This window comes from Lissotriton vulgaris, chromosome 12 (assembly GCF_964263255.1).
Source record: "Lissotriton vulgaris chromosome 12, aLisVul1.2, whole genome shotgun sequence".
In the NCBI taxonomy this organism is placed as follows: domain Eukaryota; kingdom Metazoa; phylum Chordata; class Amphibia; order Caudata; family Salamandridae; genus Lissotriton; species Lissotriton vulgaris.
Window position 1 is genome coordinate 692,368,941 of NC_141700.1, and position 22,031 is coordinate 692,390,971.

General features: G+C 44.2%; 1 protein-coding gene across 1 annotated transcript in view; it reads right to left on the reverse strand.

Annotated features, from left to right (window-relative positions):
• Positions 1-22,031, reverse strand: part of HSD17B2 (hydroxysteroid 17-beta dehydrogenase 2) — a 342,319-nt gene that overhangs the window by 206,289 nt on the left and 113,999 nt on the right. The window contains exon 3 of the mRNA XM_086945886.1: positions 12,865-13,050. Coding sequence (XP_086802012.1) covers positions 12,865-13,050 — 186 coding nt within the window. The remainder of the gene's footprint in view (positions 1-12,864; positions 13,051-22,031) is intronic.

Here is a 22,031-nt window from a genome sequence, read left to right on the forward strand (position 1 = left end):
GAGCAACATCTGCAAATTAATATAATTAAACTCCCTTTTCATGTGACAAGCGGGCTTATTTTAGCCACAATGAAAATAATACACTCCTAGTTGGTAAAGATGTTTTAGAAACAAAGAAAGCTAAACACAGTGTAAACACTTCTAGGAAAGACCGGAATTCTTTTGTAATTTGTTCCTGGGAAAAGGGCTTCATCACACCTCCTCTAATGTTCTTACAGACTGATTCTTTTTTCCCAGCATGGTAATTAGCAAGGGTAGCAGTGAACGTCAGACATTATGTGCTAAGAAATCGAAAATGTCTAATATAGTTAAGTAACCTAGATGAATGCTGATCCTCATTCAAGTGGAGAAGTAAGTCATAGAGAAAAGTGCTCATCACCCTTGTAGCATAGAAAGCTTAGAGAGTTCACCTTAACTTCACTAACTGCAGCCCTATTCACTGGCATTGAGACCAGGTGCATCACACAAACACAAAGTCACCAGAAGCAACACATCTCTAATGCGGCCAGCTCCAGGCCAGAAGTCAGAACATTACCACACTATTAAAAACCCCTAATAAACAGGAAACAGGTCTTCATCTACACTCCAAGGATCTGGAACCACATCCTCATCAAGATCAGAGTTGCACCAACCCTTCTGCATTTCAAATATTATCTGGGCTCATCCCTTTGAGATATGATCATCCTGAAACACTGGCTATGATCACCCTGCAATAGTCCATCTCTCGGTAAATGATCCTTAATCGTGTTAGGGCTCAATCCATGTTAAGCCGTCCTTGGTGTGCATAGCTAGAGTACCCTCTACAAATATATAATTCTTGTTTTGGGCAGATTACCTGCCCATTTGTGACAGCTTATTTCCTAGAGCTCATTGGTCGGGCACTATGCAGTGATTGATTGTTGAATACCCTTGTAGGAATCCTACCTACTCTATAGGTGGAAATAATCTCTAAAGCTACTTAACAAGGTCTCTTAACACCAGTTCAAAAAACTCATTTAAAGGGCCATCACTTAACGAGCTTGATGACACAATTAGATGAGGTTTCAGGGACCAATACACATCTCTTTAACAGCATCTAGCCAGTCGTAAGCACCCTACAATTAATCAACATTAACAATACTGACCACCAAACCACGTCCAGTTTAAAAAGATCATATTGAAATTGCCACTAGTCCCTACTGCCATGAAGTGATTTAAAGTTAAACTTTGTTTACAACTCAGTCATAGTTCTACTCTATTACAAATATAGAATCTTCTTTTACACACAAACACCCCCTTTGATGGGCCTGTCCTGCCCTCGTATAAACATGCAGAGTTGTTTGTTTCTACAATTTCCTGAATAAACACCATAACTTGTATTAGGGTTCAGTTTTTTTTCTCGCAATCTCTAAATTATTTTCACTAATTGTAGCCCAAGCTAGAGATCTTTAGGTGCTATGTTATCTCATCTCAAATAATCTTTTGATCCTCTAGAAACAAATCCACCATGTCTATATATAGGATTTTTTTTCTTTATTTGTATCGTTTTCATATGAATCTTTTGAAACAGTCAATCGTTTGTCACTCACCAACTATTGTTTGTTTTAAGAGTTTTAATATACTTCTTAACTTTTTAAATGCGCCTGCTTTACAGAGGTCAAGTTTGAACACTCTTGTGAAGCTAAACATGTCATTATAATACGTCACAAATAACAACACAAAACAGAAAAAATCCATCTGTTTTGAAAAACTGCCCTCACTCACATACCGAAGTATGTGACATGCTTCATCATCGGGTCTGCTTACAAAACGCCCTGGTGTAGCCACACTCAGGGCAGAGCATAAGGGTGATCCAGAAACAGGCATCTGAGTGAGGCCAGTCCCGCGGAACAGTTGTGTTCCTGGGAGACCTCCTTGCCGGACGCCATTTCGAGTTTGTAAACTTTATAAACTCGTTTTTGTTTCCCATGTTGTTGGGAACCTTCTCCACATGTGACAATTTAGCCAGGATCTTTTGACACCGGCTTTTACCTTGGCACCTTGACCGAATTACGGTTGGGCCAGGATTAGTACTGGGAACGACATTTGTCCTGAAGAAGACCGGGGTGACCTTTTGAGGCGCAGTAAGTCGGTCGAAACTTGTTGGCACAAGCAGTGCCAGGAGGGGTGTTTTGAGAACTTTAATTTTCTCTTCCAAACACTATCAATCCTAACTCTTTTAATCCTGGTTGTGGAACCTAATAATAAAGGTTTGATTGGTATCCTCAAACCAGTTTTAAAGCACTTCCTTATTGACTGCACTTTTGTCGTATCACTAGTCCTAGTCACAGGGTGATATTTACTGATTAATCACCTTATACGTTGTGTGTGTTTTGTTTTGTTTTGTTCTGTGTCTTGTGGTCTTTTTATTATTTTTACCCCCTCCCTTATGCTCCGCCCTGAGTGTGGCTACACCAGGGCGTTTTGTAAGCAGACCCGATGATGATGTCACATACTTCGGTATGTGAGTGAGGGCAGTTTTTCAAAACAGATGTGTTCTTATATGTGATCTATAATCTCTCCACCCCTTCTTGTGTATACGTGATGTTTTGGGCGGTTCGGGGTGGTGGAGTTGTATATAGAGTAGACCCTCTCCCCTTCTTTGTGGATAGTGATTATAATACGTCACCTGAAATTTGACATTCAATTTACTTATTGCCATCATTGGACAACCCTCAAATGTACTTGTCATCTATCAAGTGTCCTCGAGGTTCTCGACTACTTACGAATTCACAGTTTCTAGAATATGCGGCGATTATTAAGCAGACCCCTTTTTTGACCAATTTCGAGATAAATGTAAAAAACATTAGAATTTATAGTGAAGGTTGTAAATTCTGTTTGGGAAGAAAAAACAGAATCTCTGTCCTGTATTTTTTTGTGAAAGGAGGTATTTGACCTTTTTATCAAGGGAGTTGCAGCCAAGCTCGTTGTAAATAAGTATTATTAAGTACTTACATAAAGTGCAACTTTCTCCTTCTGGCTTCTTTAGAGTGCTTGACAGAGGTGTGAAGTAATAAGCAGGAAGTTTGAGTCCAGACAGATAGGCCCTACTAAGTGGAGTACAGTTAGGGAAATTCTGGATAGTTTGGGTTTCAAAGGTATCCTGAATCACATGCACTTGGGTTAAGATCTCAGATTTGGGCTGAGCACATCAAAGACTGTTGGGCATATTATCAAGAACGACGATAAAATTATCGCCGCTTAGAGGCAGGAAACTGCAGCTAAAACGGCGATAATGGGCTTGATAATATGTCCTTGTGAATTCCCATAGCAGCCCAGGTTCTGGTGTTAACCTGGGCTGCTATGGGAATTCACAAGGGCATATTTTCAAGCCCATTATCACCGTTTTAGCGGCAATTTCCTGCCGCTAAAGCGGTGATAATTTTATTGCAGTTCTTGATAATATGCCCCATGGTTCCTGAATGCCCAATATGTCTCCCTCCCTGTTTCGTCGCTCTGAATGACCATTGGCTGGTCAGGTGGGTGCATATTGATCATAGGGCCCTTGCTGCAGCAGAATGAAGAGGTATTTTCTGAAGGCATGCCTGGGTGTGGCCCAAGTATTGTTTATGGGTGGTGCACAGGATCTCGAATCTAATACGGGCATCGACATGGAGTCAGTGGTTTGCTGTGTGTTTTAATGGTCGGTTTGATATTGTCCCACTTAAGGAGTAAATGGAAAGAATGGGTGCCTGGCTCCGAAGTATTTGGAGCTTGGGTGTAGGTGAGATCAAACTTTTATTTATTTATTTATTTATTTATACGATTTATATAGCGCGCAAATACCCTGGGGTGTCTCGGCGCTGAAAAGAGGCTGAGGAAGCGCTAGGGTTTACTGATTAAAAAGCCAAGTTTTTGTTCGCTTTCGAAATATCATCAAGGATGGACTATTTTTAATGGGGAGGGTGTTCCACAGTCTTGATACTGCCACTATAAATCGTCTATCTCCCCAGGCCACATTTTTTGTACGCGGAATAGGGAGAAGTAGGGTCGTAGATGAACGTAGCGGTCTAGTAGGAGTGTATATGCACAAAGCTTTTTTTAAGAATTCCGGCCCAATATTATTCATGGCTTTGTACGCAATGCACAAGGCTTTAAATTTGGTACAGCTTTTGACTGGGAGCCAGTGGAGTTGACGAAAAATGGGTGATATTGAAGAGAATTTTGGGGTGCGGGTCAGAATTCTAGCTGCCGCGTTCTGTACTAACTGCATTTTATTAAGGACTTTCTCTTGTGCGTTCAGTAGAAGTCCGTTGCAGTAGTCCACCTTGGATAATACCAAGGTACACATAAGGGTCTTGCCAGCACTAGGGGGGAGAAAAGGTAGAAGTTTTCTGACCATTCTAAGGATAAAGAAGGAGGAAGAAACAACTGCATTTCCATGGCTAAAAAAAGATAACTTATCATCAAATATTACCTCCTGGTTCCTAACCTTGGTGACAGGTAATGGGGGGGCCCAACTCAGTGGGCCACCATGCTGGGGACCAGGAGGGGGTGAGGCAGCCAAAAATCATGACCTCCGTTTTGTCGGAATTAAGTTTTAAGCAGTTGCAGTCCATCCAGGAACTGATGGCCATCATACCATCCTGAAAGTTGGCTGCAACTGCTCCTCCATTATTATATTTGGACAATACCAACTGGGTGTCGTCCGTTTACAGGTACCTTTGACAATTATCTTTCTTATGTACAGTTCATACTGCAATATTCAAGGAAGCAACATACAGGGAGGCGCAGAGGATATGAATTGCTTTCCCAATAAAATTCACAATAGTCTCCTGCGTCAGACAGGCCAAAAGGTTTGAGAATTGGGACCTTCTCTGCCACAACCCGAGTGGCCTTACAGAGGGATTAGCCTGTCATACGGCCCCAAATGTTTTATGGTTTATCCTTTCTCTGAACAGTCACACATTATGTAAACTAAGATTTTTAAGTTCATCCCTGAAATTTCGTAATGCTCAAGAACTACACTGGCAACAAAAACAATCCCACACATAAAATATATGGGGCAGATTTAACAGCCCCTTGCGCCAATTTTGCGTCACCTTTAACATGGGAAACGTGACGCAAAAGTGGCGCAAGGGATTTGTAAATCTGCCCCAGCATTTCTACATAACAGCGGAGTTGTACCATCTTGAGCCTTCCACCGAGACAGATTTGCTCACTGGGAACCAGAGGGCTCAGGAGACCATAAAAATGGTCAGCTATGGGATCAAAAAACTGTTCTCATCCCGGCTCCTGCTCTGGACCCAACCGTGTGCTCCTAGGCATCTGCCTGTTGTGAATCAATGACTCAACTGCTCCACACTGAGAGCCTTTGAAATAAAAACATCCTGGCAAAACAAAGCATTATTTTCCTTTTAAACAAAACCACCGCCTGAAAGCAAGATATTGTAATTTTCTGCGACAATTGAGTCATGCACAGGAAAAAAATACTGATATAATCCCTAGTGAGATCACCTCAAAAATAAACGTGTGTGTTTAGCTGCAAATGGACTGTCTGGGTACATGGAGTACTGGAATGTGTTTTATTTGCAAGTTTGTACAGCACTGCGACCTGAAATACAGTGCCTCTAGGCACTTTGAAGTTGAATTTAAAGGATACCGTGTGTTTATAAATCATATTACTTGAGCAGCCTGGCGCATACATGCATACCTTTATATGAAAACCTTCTAAATACAAAATACAGATGTAATGTAGTCATTGAGAAAACCTGCCTTTACCCATCAATAGGTAATTACGAATTTCCATGTTTCGCATACGACAACTGTGAGCTGAACTGTATTTAAAGCCGTGGGATTAGTAGGGTGGCTACAGTACTTTTAGATTTACTATCCCATATACCTTTCAAGAAGTTTATTGTTTATTAGGAAAAAGCTCCTAAATACTCGGGGGCAGATTTACAATCCCCTTGCGCCACTTTTGCGTCACTTTTCCCATGTTAAAAGTGACGGAAAAGTGGCGCAAGGGGCTTGTAAATCTGCCCCTCGATTTTTATATTTCGAATATGAGGTATTTGCAAAATATAGACAGTTCCAATGTTACAGCCTGTAAAGTGACCACATCAAGGTAGACATAACTGTCAACCCCTATTAATACAATCCTGCATTGGTAAGTAAAATATGCAAAACAATTATGGTTACCACCTAACTGCAGTATAGTATGGCCCCATCTGCATCCTGAACTTTTTCACCTATAAAATCACTGTTTTCAGGTGTGTTACTCTCGCGAGTCCAATAAGACAAACAGAACAAACATAGGCAAAGTCAACAGGTCTTGGCAGTCCGAGAGCTATTTTCAATGTCTTTCAACCAAGTTGTACAGCAGCGGAGTAAGGCTGAAAAAAGGCGGTATAAAGTGGGCAAAGCTAGGCGAGGTTTAGCATTTTCTCATAGCGCTGAAAAACGACATGACACTTTTTTCCTAACTTTCAGCCATGCTGCACAGCAGTTTCTCTGCTGTACAACATGGCAAAAAGATATTGACAAACCTGATAGCTCTTGCTTAGGTTTATTAGCTTTGCCAATGTCTGTTTCCATATGTGCAACAAAAGTTATCCACCCACTTAAACAGCAAATGAAAAAAGCCCCCCCCCCCAATACATATGGCTTTTGCCTGCAAAACTGATCACTGTGCGGCCCATAAATGCCTGTAACTAAATTGTAGTGTTGGACATGATTAGGGCTCAAGTCCTAAAAAAGAAGTGGGAGGACTCACCAAGTTAGGCAGAATGGGTATGGCATCACTGTACGTGACATCACCGCATGTGACATCACAGAAAGTGACATCACAGAGTGACAAGGCACTTGGCATCACTGGAAATGGCATCACACCCCATGAAGTGGCATCACAACCCATGACCTCACAGGAAGTAACATCACATCTTAAGGCCTCACATATGTTTAGCAGGTCTAACATGAGTACATTTGAGCGCATTACAATATTTAATAAATTAGATTTTGCATTGGGGTTGCGCCAAATTTTTGAGGCAACCCTGACGCAAAATCTGGGTCTCAGTTTATACTTTTATTTATTTTAAACCCTGCCACTAAGAAATTCGTAACAAGGAAAAACGTGGCAGCAAATCGGTTCTGCTTAATTGGTTGCAATGTCTGTATTTTAAAATACCTTATGAGCTTAAGGCACATGCTGCAGAGATGTTTATGTGCCAGCTAAATCTCAGGGAATAATAATAATGGTAAGATAGCTCTGGAGGATAACGTATTTGCTGATATCTTTGATTTGCTGAGTCCTAGTTTTGAATCAAAGTACCATAGAAGGTTAATAGATCTCATGCAAAGCACATTATGTAACATGCAGGTGACATATTTTAATATTATGTAAATGGGTAAGTGGGTTACTGCTTTTAAGACTGAGATGCTTTTGTTATTTGCTGTTCATAAATTGTAATCTGTTGACAACTAGACTTCTTTGCAGATGCCCCTTAATTTTGGCCTCTATTCAGACTTCTAGATGCTGGTTTTTACTCCGATAGTGCACTGGGAGCTGCTAAACAGGCCCCAGTGCCTGTGCTCTTTCCCCTAGAAAGATGTTAATTGGTACACGCTATTAGCAAGGTACTTTGCCCCTTATAGGCCCTTAGTATATGGTACCAATGGTACTCAGGGCAAGGGTGTAACTAGAGCTGCAGCACTGTATTGTGCCACCCTGTGTGACCCAAGTAAAAGTATGTCTGTAGGTCTGCCATTGCAGACCTGTACGAGCAGCCTTTCCACTCAAGACTGATTCTGCACACACCATGTGCTGCGGAGCCACACCACTGCCTTAATGTATGTAAGTCACTCCTAAGGTTGTCCTCCTAAGCCTAGGAGGTAGAGTACATTATATGAAAGGTTTGGATATATATGTAACCCTGTAGAGCAAGGTTTTACTCTAAGTGACAGGCGGTCCATTGAGTAATATGGGTTGCGTACCGAGAAAACTCGAGATAGCCAACTCCATTATGGAGTGACCAAATGATGTTGTGTTTTGTATCAAATACTCAGCTTTTTCACCCCCAACATGATTCTTGTGTCGAGAGTTAGCTGGCATGCACAGGAGTGCCACCCTGAGTGGGTGCCCCCTAGCATACCATGACTCAGTGTCTTGGCAGGCTTCCCCAAGCCCTTTGCCACTGAGACACAAGTCTGCCCTCTTGATGGTATGTGCTAGCACTTCCCCAGGATGGAGACAAAGGCCTGAGCCGGAAGTAGGTCACACCTCCTCCCTCCCAGGATGGCTAGTGTTCAGTCATCAAGGCGGTAAGCCTTAAAGTTTATCATCACCCTTGTTATGTAAATCCTTGTCCCCCACTTGAGGACAAAGCCCTTCCCATCCTCTCCAACCTGCCAGGTGGGAAAATCAGTTATTCAGGAAGCGCAGACCTCCAAAAGGCTAGCCACACCTTTAGGGTGGGTTAGGAGGCCTCTATAGCCCAGGAAGGGTTCTGTCATGTTGGCAGACCCTGAAATAGAGGACTCTGGGTAGAAAGGTGACATACACCTACAGGACATAGTCACCTCAGCAGCAGGATAGCTGCATGCACCAGTAGCCTATTGGCCACTGTAGCTCATGCCCTTAATGCTCCACAACAATAATTTAAGAGGCTCCCCAGGCACAAGAACCTTAGTTCTGATTTTGAATCTGAGCAGAGGCACAAAGAAGAAACTGTCACAGACAACAGGACCTTGGACTCTGTTGCCTTGCAAAGATAGGACACTTAAGTGCCCTGAATAGACCACATACTGGAATCAAGTGACCAAAGTGTTTCCATTGCAAAAGCTCATTGTTTCCTGCAAGAGGGATTCCAGTGAATGCCAGAAACCAAAGCAGATTTTCTTGGTTTGGTGGGACCAGTCACCTGCAAGCTGCAGGAAAAGAGACGTACTCCCTGACACGAATTGCGGCCCACTTTGCCTGTCGAGAGAGAGCCCAAAGAGAAGTGATGCCCTGCAAGCCTGGAGTGGTAGCCAAGCTTTCACTAAGTTTCAAGCTGCTACAGCACTCCTGACCACCTCCCACTGCTGAAGTAACTATGCACTAAATTTGCTGGAGCCAAGGCTTGGTGATCGCCAGTCGGATGATCGACCCCTTGAGTGACATTCCAGCCTGAGAGCAGCTCACAGCGACAGCCGTAGGCAACCCCTGTGTCCCTGCATCCTGAAGTTAGATTCGTCCTGTGTTTGGCAAAGAATCTTCGCCTCAACCTGCCTCGTTTATTGACAGCTACCAGTTACCTCTGCCCAAGGAGCCGCCAAGCAAGGTAGATGAAGTCCAGCTGTTGAACCCGGGTCCTAAGACCGCAATGCCCTCTACTATCCATGGATAGAGTGGAACTCAATCTCCATGTGTGGTTTTGTCAAGTGCTGCAAGTTTGACAGCTCACATGGATCTCGTTAGGTATCAAGGACAGCCAAGTCACCTCTGCTCCCGGACTCCCTGGGTAAGGTAATGAAGTAACTACTGTTGGAACTTGGTCTAGAGAGGGACCCGCATGACCTTATCCACAAGAGGGTTTATTTGAACTCCCTCTGCACTGTGACCAAGTGTCACTTGTGTTTTCCCCCACTGACTTCAATAGTACCAGTTTGATAGACTTACTGCATTTATTTTTGAAGGCTTAAAGAATTCACAACTCCGACTGTATATATGATACAACGTTCATTTTGGTGCCTATATTTATATAAAAATACAATCTATTTACATAACTTCATTCCAAGGTTTCTTTTGGCTCATGTGATTTACTTATGTCGATGCTGGTGGTGTGAAATACCCCGAGGAACACATGTTCCTCGGGGTATGCCTGACTGCTCTGGGTCACACTACCATGACCGAGCTAAGGCTTCCATGGTCAAGTTTGAGGTCCATCTCTGTGCATTGGGAGAATATTACATGGTAAGGCCCCCAACCATCCCACATAATAATATTTCATCTTGCTACATAATCCTTCTAATATAGCACAGTGAAGAATGAAGGACATGTGGCTCCTACACCTTGTAACCCTAACACATCTTTATATTGATGTACACACATTTAATTTATTATTGTCAATGTATAATCTGTATGTGTGATGTAATGCAGTCTGGCACCCTGCACTGGGGTGAGTAGTGCTAAAATGCTTTAAAAGAAATAAAAGAAAATAGTGTAAATTGTTATATGTGTAAATACTGGGGTCAGCAACACTTCTGACATTCTTACAATGTATGCTTATCTCTTATATATAGGTAATGAACAAAGTCAAAAGCATTTCTCTCTTAATCTAATTTTAACTTCCTTATCCCCTTTTCTCCCAACACAGCCTTGAGAAAACCCAGGGCGAAACACGTGTCGGCTGTTCATCTTCTCTCACATTCTTTCTAAAGAAAAATACAAAAACAAGTGAAACAGAAACAGCGAAATGTGGTGAATAAAAAGAATCACTTTTCACTCAAAATCTATCTGAATTTGTGTATTGATTTGAAGTAAGGAATTATCCTCTTTGACAAACAACTAATCGTGTAAAGGAGGAACAACGGCTCACAAACCCCTTCTACATTTGTCCTTTCAAGGCTGTCTAGGTCCAGAGTCTTGAGCAAAGTTCCTCCACTGGCATTCAGGAATTCCTATCCAACATCAGGATCTCTGGACCGTTCACCCTTTCTTTGCACTATTTCTCTTAACACCTTGAATGCTACAGCAATTCCCTCTTGGCGCTGAACTCTTTAGATTTCCATTGTTCATGACGAGCTGTACTGCATGACAGGGAAGGGGTTAAGTACCTGTGAAGTGATAAAATGTGAGCCTTTGTTTCCCCTCCATGTGTGAGGCTCCCCGATAGCTCCCAGTGAGGATACTTCAACAAAAAAAGGCCTAATGGCCCCATAACTCCAGCTTTTGTTATTGGCAAAAATCTGATAAACACCTTCCCTGCCTGCACGTTGCTGCTCGTAACAAAAGCCGACAACATGCAGGCGATGCTGAAAATGACACCAGGACAGGTCTAGCGTATTTCTGTGAATTCCGGGAGAAGTAGGAAAAGGAACGTGGCACTCATTTGAAAGTGGCCAGCTTTGCACCAGGGTAGATAGAGTCTATCCTCTGAAATTAGTGGGTAGACTGTGTTGAGCCCGGGAAATGCCCATGAGGATAGCGGCACTATTACAGTAGGGGAGCAAAACAAATACGCAAGTTTATTTATTCATTCTTATCTCTTATTGGGGAAGATTTTGCTCTGTGCAGGGTCATTTGGGGACAGTCCACACAATTTAAGAGCTAGAATTTGACCACCTGCAGTCAAGATGTGGCTAGCGAATTTCCTTTACAGCATTAGCTCAGGCATAGCCAGCCTGGCTTGGCTATCCTAAGGTCACAATGTACTATGCATGCCACATTTGGAGTATGTTGTGATAGTACTGAATGTTGATGACATGGTGATGCACACATTTTGAGCTCTATAGTACTTTCCTATGTACATTGCAAGATAAAAAAAAAATATTGTCATACTTTAAAGTGTGACCATAGAAACTTCTGATGGGACAGAAATGACACTGTAAAATATGTAGGAGGAATGTGGCATTATGATCCAGTGGAAACCTTGTATTAAAAATAAGCAACAATTTATCTTTTATAAGTGACCATTTATATACTGTGCATGTCAGAGTTGTCATTTAGAATTACATATTAGGACTTGTATACATCCTCAGGCAGTGTGTATTACATTAAAAGGAGAAGAACTACATTCTTGATCAACTAGCCAGAATTCAAGCTTGTGCTGATACAAGCTATGAGCACGAATGTGCTACATGTGCTCTGTCCCACTGAGCTGCCTTACTATAATGTCATGGTAGATGGGTTCCTACAATAAAGACATTGAGGAGAAATACAGTTCGATACAGGAATTCATTTTTGAGTTCATAAGCTTTGCTTTCATGCTGAATGAACAATATTAACAACATCTACATGTATTGTCTCACATAAAAATACTTTATTAACATTCAAGGAGGCATAAAGAAATTATGGGAGAACTGTGAACACAAGAGGTATATAGAAAGCATGTGCCAATATCAGAACTACTCATGTTAGGTTTACTGATCAGTCCAGTTCAAGATGTGACAACTACCCAGAAAACACAATGAGAATGGACAGCGCCAGAAGGTGAAAATGGAGAACACAACGCTGTTCATGCCAAGTGACTTGAGCGGAGCCCCAACTACAACATAATAGAAGATCAAAGTATTGGAATAAACAATTGAAGCGCACAGACTAATTGAGCAGAAAAACATGCAGAGGGACATGCAAAAATCAGGCCTTTTAAAGAACGCTATTTGCTCCAGTCTGTCGGCGCTATCGCTCAGTTTGCTACTTGCCTGTTCATTTGAGAGTGCCAGTGTTGACACTGTGCATAGTGTTCAAGGAAGAAGTCAAAAATGAGCTTGAAGCAAATTAACAAAAATAAAGAAAATCAGCGCTCCCATAAGGGATAGTAAAGCAAAAAAAAGGAGTTCCTAACTTGTACATAAAATGAGGGATAGTGTACTTGGTCCCTGCTCTTAGGGAGGGGTAAACACATATAGAGTTTTGACAACTGCATGCCATGGACAAATGGGGAGAAAGAATGGAAGACTGACGATGGAGCCAGCAACCAAAGTAAATGCAGCATGTTTCTGCAGCCCACAAAGTAGACACAGCTGAGACCTAAAATTGACTACAATATGAGAATGCATTAAGATATCAAAGGAAAGTCAGGGACTGGCAACTGTGTCCATATTGACTTGAAAGGAGGTGGTCACCATAAAGCAATAGGTTTCATAATGATTGCAGAGAATAACTGCCAGCGTAGTACAGAGCTACAATGCAGGAAAGGCTCTTACCTGCCATACTGCAAACACTGATAAGCCTCCCTTTGGCCTTCCGGAGCAATGGAAAGAAGGTTTTAGAAATTCGAACTGCTCCAAAAAAGTTCACCTCCATACAGTTTTTGTAAACACTGAGGGGTAGCAGTTCTCCATCTCCAACATATCCAAGTACCCCAGCATTGTGGATAATTCCCCAGAGGCCTTGAAGAAGGGAAATAAATGATCATCTTGGTCAACCAATAGAGAAAAATACAGTGATGACAGGACAAAAGTCCAAAAAAAAAGACATGGGTGGAACCAATCAATTTATGCAGTAAGCAAGTGACATCATGGTGTGCGACATCATAGCGCATAACATCACAGAGCATGACATCATATGTGGCACCACAGGAAGTGGCTACACAACCCAGGACATCAAAGGAAGCAACATCACAAGAGGCAGCAGATCCTAAGACCTTGCCCATATGTTTAGTAGGTGTGTCATGAGTACATTTGAGCGCATAACAATATTTAACAAATTAAATTTTGCATCGAGATTGTACTAAATATATGATCCAATCCTGACTCAAATTCTGGACCTCAACTTAAATATTTATTTTTTAAAACTCTGCCAGAAAGAAATTGGAAACAAGAAGAACCATAGCAGGAAATCTGTTCTGCCTAGTTGGTCACCAGTTCTGCATTTTAAAATATCTTATGGGGTTAAGGCACCTGCTGCAGAGATAGTTGTGTGCCCAGTAAGTCTCAGGGGATAATAATAATGGTAAGATAACTCTGTAGGCTAATGTATTTGCTGGAGAGATGTGTTTTTGACAAGTCCAAGTTTTGAATTAAAGTAGCATAGAGGGTTAATATGTCTCCTGCAGAGCGCATTATATAACATGCAGATAACAGATTTTTATTTTATGATAGTGGGTAAGTGGGCTACTGCTTTTAACAAAGAGAGCCTTTTGTTACTTGTGGTTCATAAATTGTAATCCGTCTAATATAGCACAATGAGCTATGAAGGACATATGACTACTACATTTACTGTGAATGTTTAATTAGGGCTTCAGGTTTTATGTTATTTATTTTTCAACATACCCGTCTGTATTCATTCATATTTATTTTTTGGCCATCTTATTGGTATTTATCCATATTTATTTTGTGTTTTGAGAATAAATCGAGTCATACAATGATATATTTCCACATTTACTTAACTCTTAGATGTGCACTGATACTTGGATGCCTGTCCTGTTTTAGCAAATTGAGCATATACCCAAACACAACACCTACAGGTACATATTAGCGTTATACTACAAATATATGTTAACAAATGCATATAGTTTAGGAAAATCTCATCCTGTTTTTAACTCCTTATGCTATCTGTCTGCTCAGCTTTTGTCTGGAATTCAAGAAAGACAGCATGGAGAGTCTCTCACAAGAAGCACAATTTTCAGTATTTTTCCGCTTTTAAAAATAAATACAGACAGAAAAACACATTGTTTTCTGTCTATATTTAGCTATAAAAATCAGTAAAAAACGAAAAGTGGGAGCCTTATGCATACTGTGTATTGTGATGTAAAGTGCTCCGACACACTGCATTGGGATGAGTAGCGCTGCAGTGCTATAAAAGAAATACAACAAAATTGTGGTATTTAAATTGTTCTTTGTATAAATACTGAGGCAGACCAACACATCTGACATTCTTACAATTCATGCATGCCACTTATACAGAGACTGAACTAAGTCAAAACAATACGTTTTAAGTACCTGTAAAGTTATAAGCTGTGTGCCTTTGTTTCCCCTCCATTGCAGTTGCATCTAGGTGTTAGGCTCCCAGCCAGGATACTCCAACAAAAGAAAGCCTGATGGCCCCTTAACTTTGTCCTTTATTTTGACCCTAGCTGGAATTTAAAATAACAAGGCCCCATCTCTGCCTGTAGGTTGATGCAGGGAATAAAAACAGACAACCTGCAGGCGCTGATGAATGTATCTGAAAATACACTGGGACAAATTCAGCATATTCCTGTTGGGCCCAACACCTTGGCATCGTCACCAGCAGACTCGACTACGGGAACGCCCTCTACTCAGGAACAACAACCAAGTTCCTGAGATGACTACAACGAATCCAGAACGCCTCGGCATGACTGATCCTCGACGTCCCCCAACGCAGCCACATCACACCCCATCTGAGAGGCCTACACTGGCTCCCCGTCAACAAGAGGATCACCTTCAAACTCCTCACCCACGCACACAAAGCGCTACACAACACCGGACATACATACCTCAACGACCGACTCAGCTTCCACACCCCCATCCGCAGCCTCTGCTCTGCCAGCCTCACCCTCGCCTCAGTTCCTCGTATCCGGAAAACCACCGCCGGCGGCAGATCCTTCTCCTTTCCTCGCCGCCAAGACCTGGAACGCTCTCCCTACCAGCCTACGACAGACCCAGGACCTGCTGGCCTTCAGAAGACTCCCCAAAACCTGGCTCTTCGATCAGTAGCAGCCCCCCCCCCCCCCTACCCCCCAGTGCCTTGAGACCCTCACGGGTATGTAGCGTGCTTTAGAAATGCAGTGATTGATTGATTGGCATCCACCCTGTGAAAAGAGTGGGTAGACACAAACTAGCCGTGTGTACCCTCGACTTGTGTCCTCAGTAAATGGTGAAAGTAGATCTTAAGAGTACAAATGTTGCTTGCATTTCTATATGATCGGTAGAGAAAAAATGTACCTAACCAGACATTTGCCTTCAGCCTCCAGTGCTAACTAAATATTCCTTTAATGTAGTTAGCTATGCATCCAACATGCACTCTACTAAAACCCACCATGTATTAATAAATCTGAATACGGATCATTTAAAAAATATATCTTTAGCTTCCCCTTGCTGTAATAGCGGAGTACGTGCAACCTAGCTTCGTTAAGAACCAGTGTTAGTAAGTGCTACATAAATACAATTACAATAAAATGATTACCAATTATGGTTTACAATCATGGTGCAGGCTTCGGCTTTCAAGAACGTTTTTTTTTAAATAAAGTCTGCCATAGCCAGTGTATGGAATTCCTTCTACCCGATTTTCAGATTCAGTAGAGTCCTTCTCTTAGCAGCATAGGCCAGCGAGAGCAAAAAAAAAGGTCCTTCTGATCAGGCCTGATGAGGTCTATGCAAGGCCTGTGTATTTGCATAAAGTGCACCTTGTACATGAGGACTGCCCACTCAGTTACCGAATAGTTCTATTGAAGTGAACCAGAGGTAAAGGACATTTCTTCCCCAAGACATTGACATGTTTCAACACATGAAGCTAGATTTTCAAGCTCCAAGACCAGTGCTTAATTTGGGCCGGTGGTTTCTGCAGCTCTTCGCCGGCACATAATTGTCAACACCGGCACCTATGACAGTATGCCTCATGCTGGCTCTGTTTGACTAATTTAGAAAAGTGCACAACAAGAGTTGTTTATTAATTCACTACATCTTAAAATGACTAATACCTGCCTACCAAGCCGTTCTTATAGCTTTGGGGACTGGAATAGTGTGACTTGCCACACTTAAGTGAGTGCAACAGTTAGTTGCTGTGCTGGCACTGATACTGACAGCAGCAATGGGTGGTGCAAGCTGCAGCGGCCTCCTGACAAGGGAACCAACACTTATTTTTTCACAAATTAAGTACTGCCCAAGACACAAAATCAATGTCCAAATGAAACTCTGGAAATAATTTAGGGCCACATGTAAATAAGTTTGAAATACAGAGTCCTTAATAGCAATTTTTACCAAATCGTTATTAAGGACTTGGTATTTCCGATGTAGGTAAAAAAAATTAAAAATACAGGATCGGTAATAATCGCTAAAAATTAGCGATTTCCTATAAATCGGTAAAAAATGTACAGATTCTCCATTACCAAAAAAATCTCTAATTGTCAAATCAACCAATCCTGTGCCTCCACATGACCTCCCAACCAGGAAGTGGCCACACCCATGCAGGTGCACTGAATTTGTAGCTGTTGGAGAGACAGGGAGCAAGAGCAGAGGAGCTGCACAGCCACCACCCAGCTAACACAGAGGAACTGCACCATGACCTCACAGGATAATGGGAAAGATGCTGCAGGAAGGAAAAGGAAGCACAAGTTCAGTGAGGGGGAGTTGGAAGCCCTCACAGAGGAAGTAGTCAAAGACCACAACCAGCTCTTTGGCAAGAGATCACTGAATGTCCCTGAGTCACAGAAAAGGAGCATTTGGCAATACAGGAGAAGATCAACGCTATTGGCGTCACACATCATACAATTGAGGATTTGTAAAAACGATGGTACGACCTGAGAGCACATGCGAAGGAGAGGGTGGCTGACCGGCAGAAACAAGCGGGGAAGACAGGTGGGGAAGCTCCACAGCGCCTGCACCAACTGCCCTAGACCAACTGGTAGAGTCCACCCTCCAGCCAGAGAGCGTCAGTGGCATCAGGGACATGGATAGCTCAGCAACAGCATCCAAGAGACATGGTAAGATGCATGCACAGCATGCTGTCTCGCCTCCCTAACCCCAATCCCCTGCTGGAATCCCACTCCGGTACATGTTTTGTGTAAGATCAACAAGGCATCATGGGAAATGTAGTCCCTAACAACTGGTAGCAAATAAGCCAGTCCCCAATACGCATAGGCATGTCACACACAGCAATAGATGAGATAGTGGAGGACAGACAGCTAGAATGTCAGTTGTGAAATTTATTTGCAGACAGATGCTGGCAGAAAAGTGAGTAATAGTACATTCTGTATCCACAGGTGGAACAGCGCCCGGGCTGCAGAAGGGGAGACTGGCGAGGCCTCCAGGGAGGAAAACACTATTGAGGAGGAAGTCATGTCACCTGCAGACTGTACACCAACATCCCCACCACCTCCACCACCACAACAATCAAAGAGGTACACAGTGGCCACACTCCAGGAGATAGATGCCACAGAGGAGGAAAGGCAGGAAGCCCAACAGACCACACCAGGCGATGACACACAGGCATCTGGGGCACAGTCCCCCCTGGAGGCAACCACCACAGGTGCCCGTAGACGGTGACAGAGGACACAGAGTCCTAACGCTGATGAATCCAGTGTCTTCTCTGGACTGGAGGGGCAGATGCTCAATGTGCAGCGCCTGCAGGGGAAAAGAATGAGAGCCATTCAACAACAGATGGTGGCTAACAACAGAAAAGTTGACGACATTAAGGAGGCCATCTACTGCCTCAACAATCCTGTGGCAGAGGGATTGAAGGAGGTGTCGGAGGCAGTGAGGCAGTTATGTGGCAGGTTGGATGGTGAGCGCGCAGCAAGGCAGAGAGACAGGCAGGTACTTGCAGGCTTCACCAAGTCTGTGAACAGGCTGTGCAATGCAACGCATGTGCTCAGTCGCAGATCTGTGGCCATGTAACTTGAAATGGCAAAGTGCAGCCATGAGGTTACTCAGGGCCTGGTCATAGTCAACTGTGGCGTAGAGGTGTTGCAGACTAACCGGATTGTTACCACCGCTAACACAGCACTGGTGTGCAGGGGCGCAGGAGATAGGCACGTCCCTCTAATTCCATTCTGTTGTGGGTGACGTAACCCATTGGACACATAGCTGGTGTTATGGTGTGCTGTACAATTGCCTGCTGTAAGGTCTATTAAACACCTTGACACCAATGCATTAACAGGCTTTGTCTCATTACATACTCAGAAATTATTTTGTGTGATTTCTGACCGTCTCTGTCTCCCATCTGCTGCAGCTGCGCCGCCTGCTGCGCTGTGCTGTGGCTGTGTACCTTCCTCATCCTCATCCTCCTCTTCAGAATCAGACATTTCCACAGGTGTCCGCCTCTTAGTGGTAAGGTTATGCAGCATGGCACATACAGCTATGATTTTGCAGCAGACCAGGTGCTGGTACTGCTGCGCACCTCCTCTTTTGTGCAGGCAGCGGAACAGGCTTTTGAGGAGTCCAAATGTTTGCTCAACCACATTGCATGTTGATCTATGTGCAACATGGTATTGGCTTTCACTTGAGATGGATGGGTGCAGGTACGGAGTCAGGATGAAAGAGCGCACCGCATAGGCACTGTCCCCTGTGTGAGAAGTAAGTATGTAATTCACAGCCTACATTCACAGCAACAGGTGTATACCTCAGGGGGTGCCACATGTACTTACCTAGTAGGTAGCCTTCCCTGAATTCCCCTGCAAGGAGACGGGTATAGATCCCACTGTTCCTGAATATGTCTGAATCATGGGTGCTCCCTGGGAATTTCGCAACTATGTCGGTGATGATGAAAGACGCATCTCATATGACCTGGACATTAATCAAATGTGTGGATTTGTGATTGTGGTAGATGTACTCAGTCGCAGCACGGGGGCAGATTGGTATATGTGTCCCGTTGTGAGAAGTTAGCCTGGCATATGATGTCCACTAGTTCTAGTGGGCACCTTGCACCAGTATAATCGACCCTTATTGATGGTGGTTGTAAGGTCAACCTTATAGAAAGCTATCCTAGTGGTAGCATGAACCAGCAGTCTTCAGGCTAAGACTTCAGTAGGCGAGCTAAGCATGTTGTTTTACCATATATAATCCCTTGAATACCAAATAAAAAGGACACCACACCAGGTATATATCAAATATATATGTATTTAATCTAAACACAACCCCTCTGCACATTTTATGAGGTCAGAGGTAAAAATACAATACAAGTCACACAGTTAATATACGATAAGTTGCACAGTACACTTTATGGCCTAGGGGCCTCACAAACCATATACTAAGAAAGTGGTATAAGTACCACATGATCGTTAGAAAGCAGGCCTAGGGCCTGTAGAATCGCTGGGGCTACACTAAACAACCAAAGGTTAGGAAGTAGGAGTCCCACGGGAGCCCCGTGCAGTGTCTAAACACAGGCGCGGGTTCCCATTGACTTTCTATGGAGCGTAAAATACACAAAGTTACAATTTAAGGACACTTCCGGATGGACTAGGATGGAACCCTTTTAAACTAGGACACTTTGAGAGTCAAGACTAACCCTGGGCGGAGTTGGCGGAGTGGGGCTTCGCTGAGCTACGCGAAGTGGGCGAGAAACTACGCCCACCTCCGCACTCCGCGTAGCCCCACTCCGCAAACACCACTGGCCGCCAGCCCCGCCATCCGCCTCCCTCCCGCCCTCCCTAAATACTTTAAATTAAAGGGGACAAATAATTTAAAATGCACTTACCTTGCCCGCCGCTGCCCGCCGCGTCCCCGGGGCTCGCTATCTTCCGTCTTCCGTCTTCTTTATTAATGCGCATGCGCGGGCGGCCGCGCATGCGCATTTCTCACGAGAAAATGCGCATGCGCAGCCGCCCGCGCATGCGCAGCCGCCCGCGCATGCGCATTAATAAAGAAGACGGAAGACGGAAGATAGCGAGCCCCGGGGATGCGGCGGGCAGCGGCGGGCAAGGTAAGTGCATTTTAAATTATTTGTCCCCTTTAATTTAAAGTATTTAGGGAGGGCGGGAGGGAGGCGGGTGGCGGCCAGCTACGCTCCGCCTGCGGAGCGTGCGTAGTGCCGCCTGGCTACGCCCGCTCCGCAAAATGCGGAGTAGGCGGCACTACGCACACTCCGTGCACGGAGCGTAGCTGGCCGCCCACTCGTAGTCAAGACCCATGTGAGCACCGGAGTACTCGTGTTACCTCACCCAGGGAAGCCGTGTGCATAGGTGTCTTTTTGTGTCGAGTTTCGTCGTCGTTTTCTATGGAGAGCTGCAAAGAAGTGCTGCAAGCGACCAGAGGAAAAGTGTCCAGGTGGACCCAAGGGTGGATCAGAGATGTGAAGAACCTGAAAGCAGAGGGGACAGAGTCTGGGCCACTAGCCAGTGACCAGGAAGGCACCAGGCGATGTTGGGTGCTTTAAGGTGAAGAAGGTGAGTTTGTCTCTTCAGCCACGAGGTCCAGGAGGCATCGACGATGACCAGGAGCTGGATTCCAGCTGTCGCAAAATGGATATAGATGACTGCGGCGTCGATATCCGGATTGGACCCAACAAGCCTTAGCAACCACAACCCACGCACGATGTTGAGATTAGCTCTTTTGCAGACCAGCAGGTCTGTGGTGCTTCTCTTTTTCAGGATAGCTGTATCAAGCCTGGAGCAATGAGGATAGCAAGTTAAATTCAAGATGACGTCTTCAGGGGGCTCACTAGCCAACAGGCAAGGAACTGGGAAGATGCATTAAGCTCAAATGCAAAGGTGGGGCCCACGGGACACTCGCGGAGTGTGGGGGCCTGGGCTTCGGAGCAAATGGTGCTTGGGGCTGGGGCTTCTTGTATCCCAATGCACAAGTTTCTGAGGCTTCAGGAAAGAAGTGCAGGTAGCAAAATGCAGGATGACTAAGATGTCCAATCCCACGTCTCTTGTGTCCGCCACGGGTCTCTGCTTTGCTGTGGATGTGAATCAAGGTCAGAGAAGTCTGGAAGTTCAGTTTTTGAGTCGCAGAGTCTTCGGGTTCAGACGAGAGCCTTGAAAATGCCAACTGGCAAAGTTGCTGTTGGTGCCTGTTTGCAGAGGGTGGTCACTCCTTGATCACAAGGGAGATGTCTTCCATCTTCCAGTCAGAATGGAATGTGGAAAGTCCAATAGATGTCTTTCAAAGATTTGTCCATGATAATCTAAAGTACTGGGGACACAGCTCCTATACTTATACTAAGAAAGGATTACCTGACTAGGTCCCTCCTATGGGTGGACCTGAGAAGTGGGTGGTTACACCCCTTTCCCTTTGTCCAGTTTCGCGCCAGAGCTGGGGCTGGAGTGCCCCAGTAACGGGGTTGAACCGGGCTATGCATGGAGCACCTTGTGTGCCCCAGGCAGTGTCTAGATGCATTCACTGAATGCAGCCCTCCCTGCCCCAATACACAACACCCCTGTCTGGGGAGGTGCTGGCACCTCCCTGGACAGGAAACCTGGCCGCCCTTGCTGGTGTTTCCCCCAGCAACAGGAGGTCAGACTCGTGTCTGTGGCAGCAGCATCCATTTTGTGATGCTGAGGCTCTGTTTAACTTTAACCGGGTAAAGCAGTAACTTACATGTCTTTTCCCTCTAGAAGGGTGGAATGCTACCCCCGCCGCCAGAAATGGCAGGGGGGGTAGTATTCCAAAGTGTTTGACACCTTACACGACATGTTTTGATAAAGCCAAACCAAAGTTAGCAGTAACCGCGAGGATTATAATGCACTTAAGAG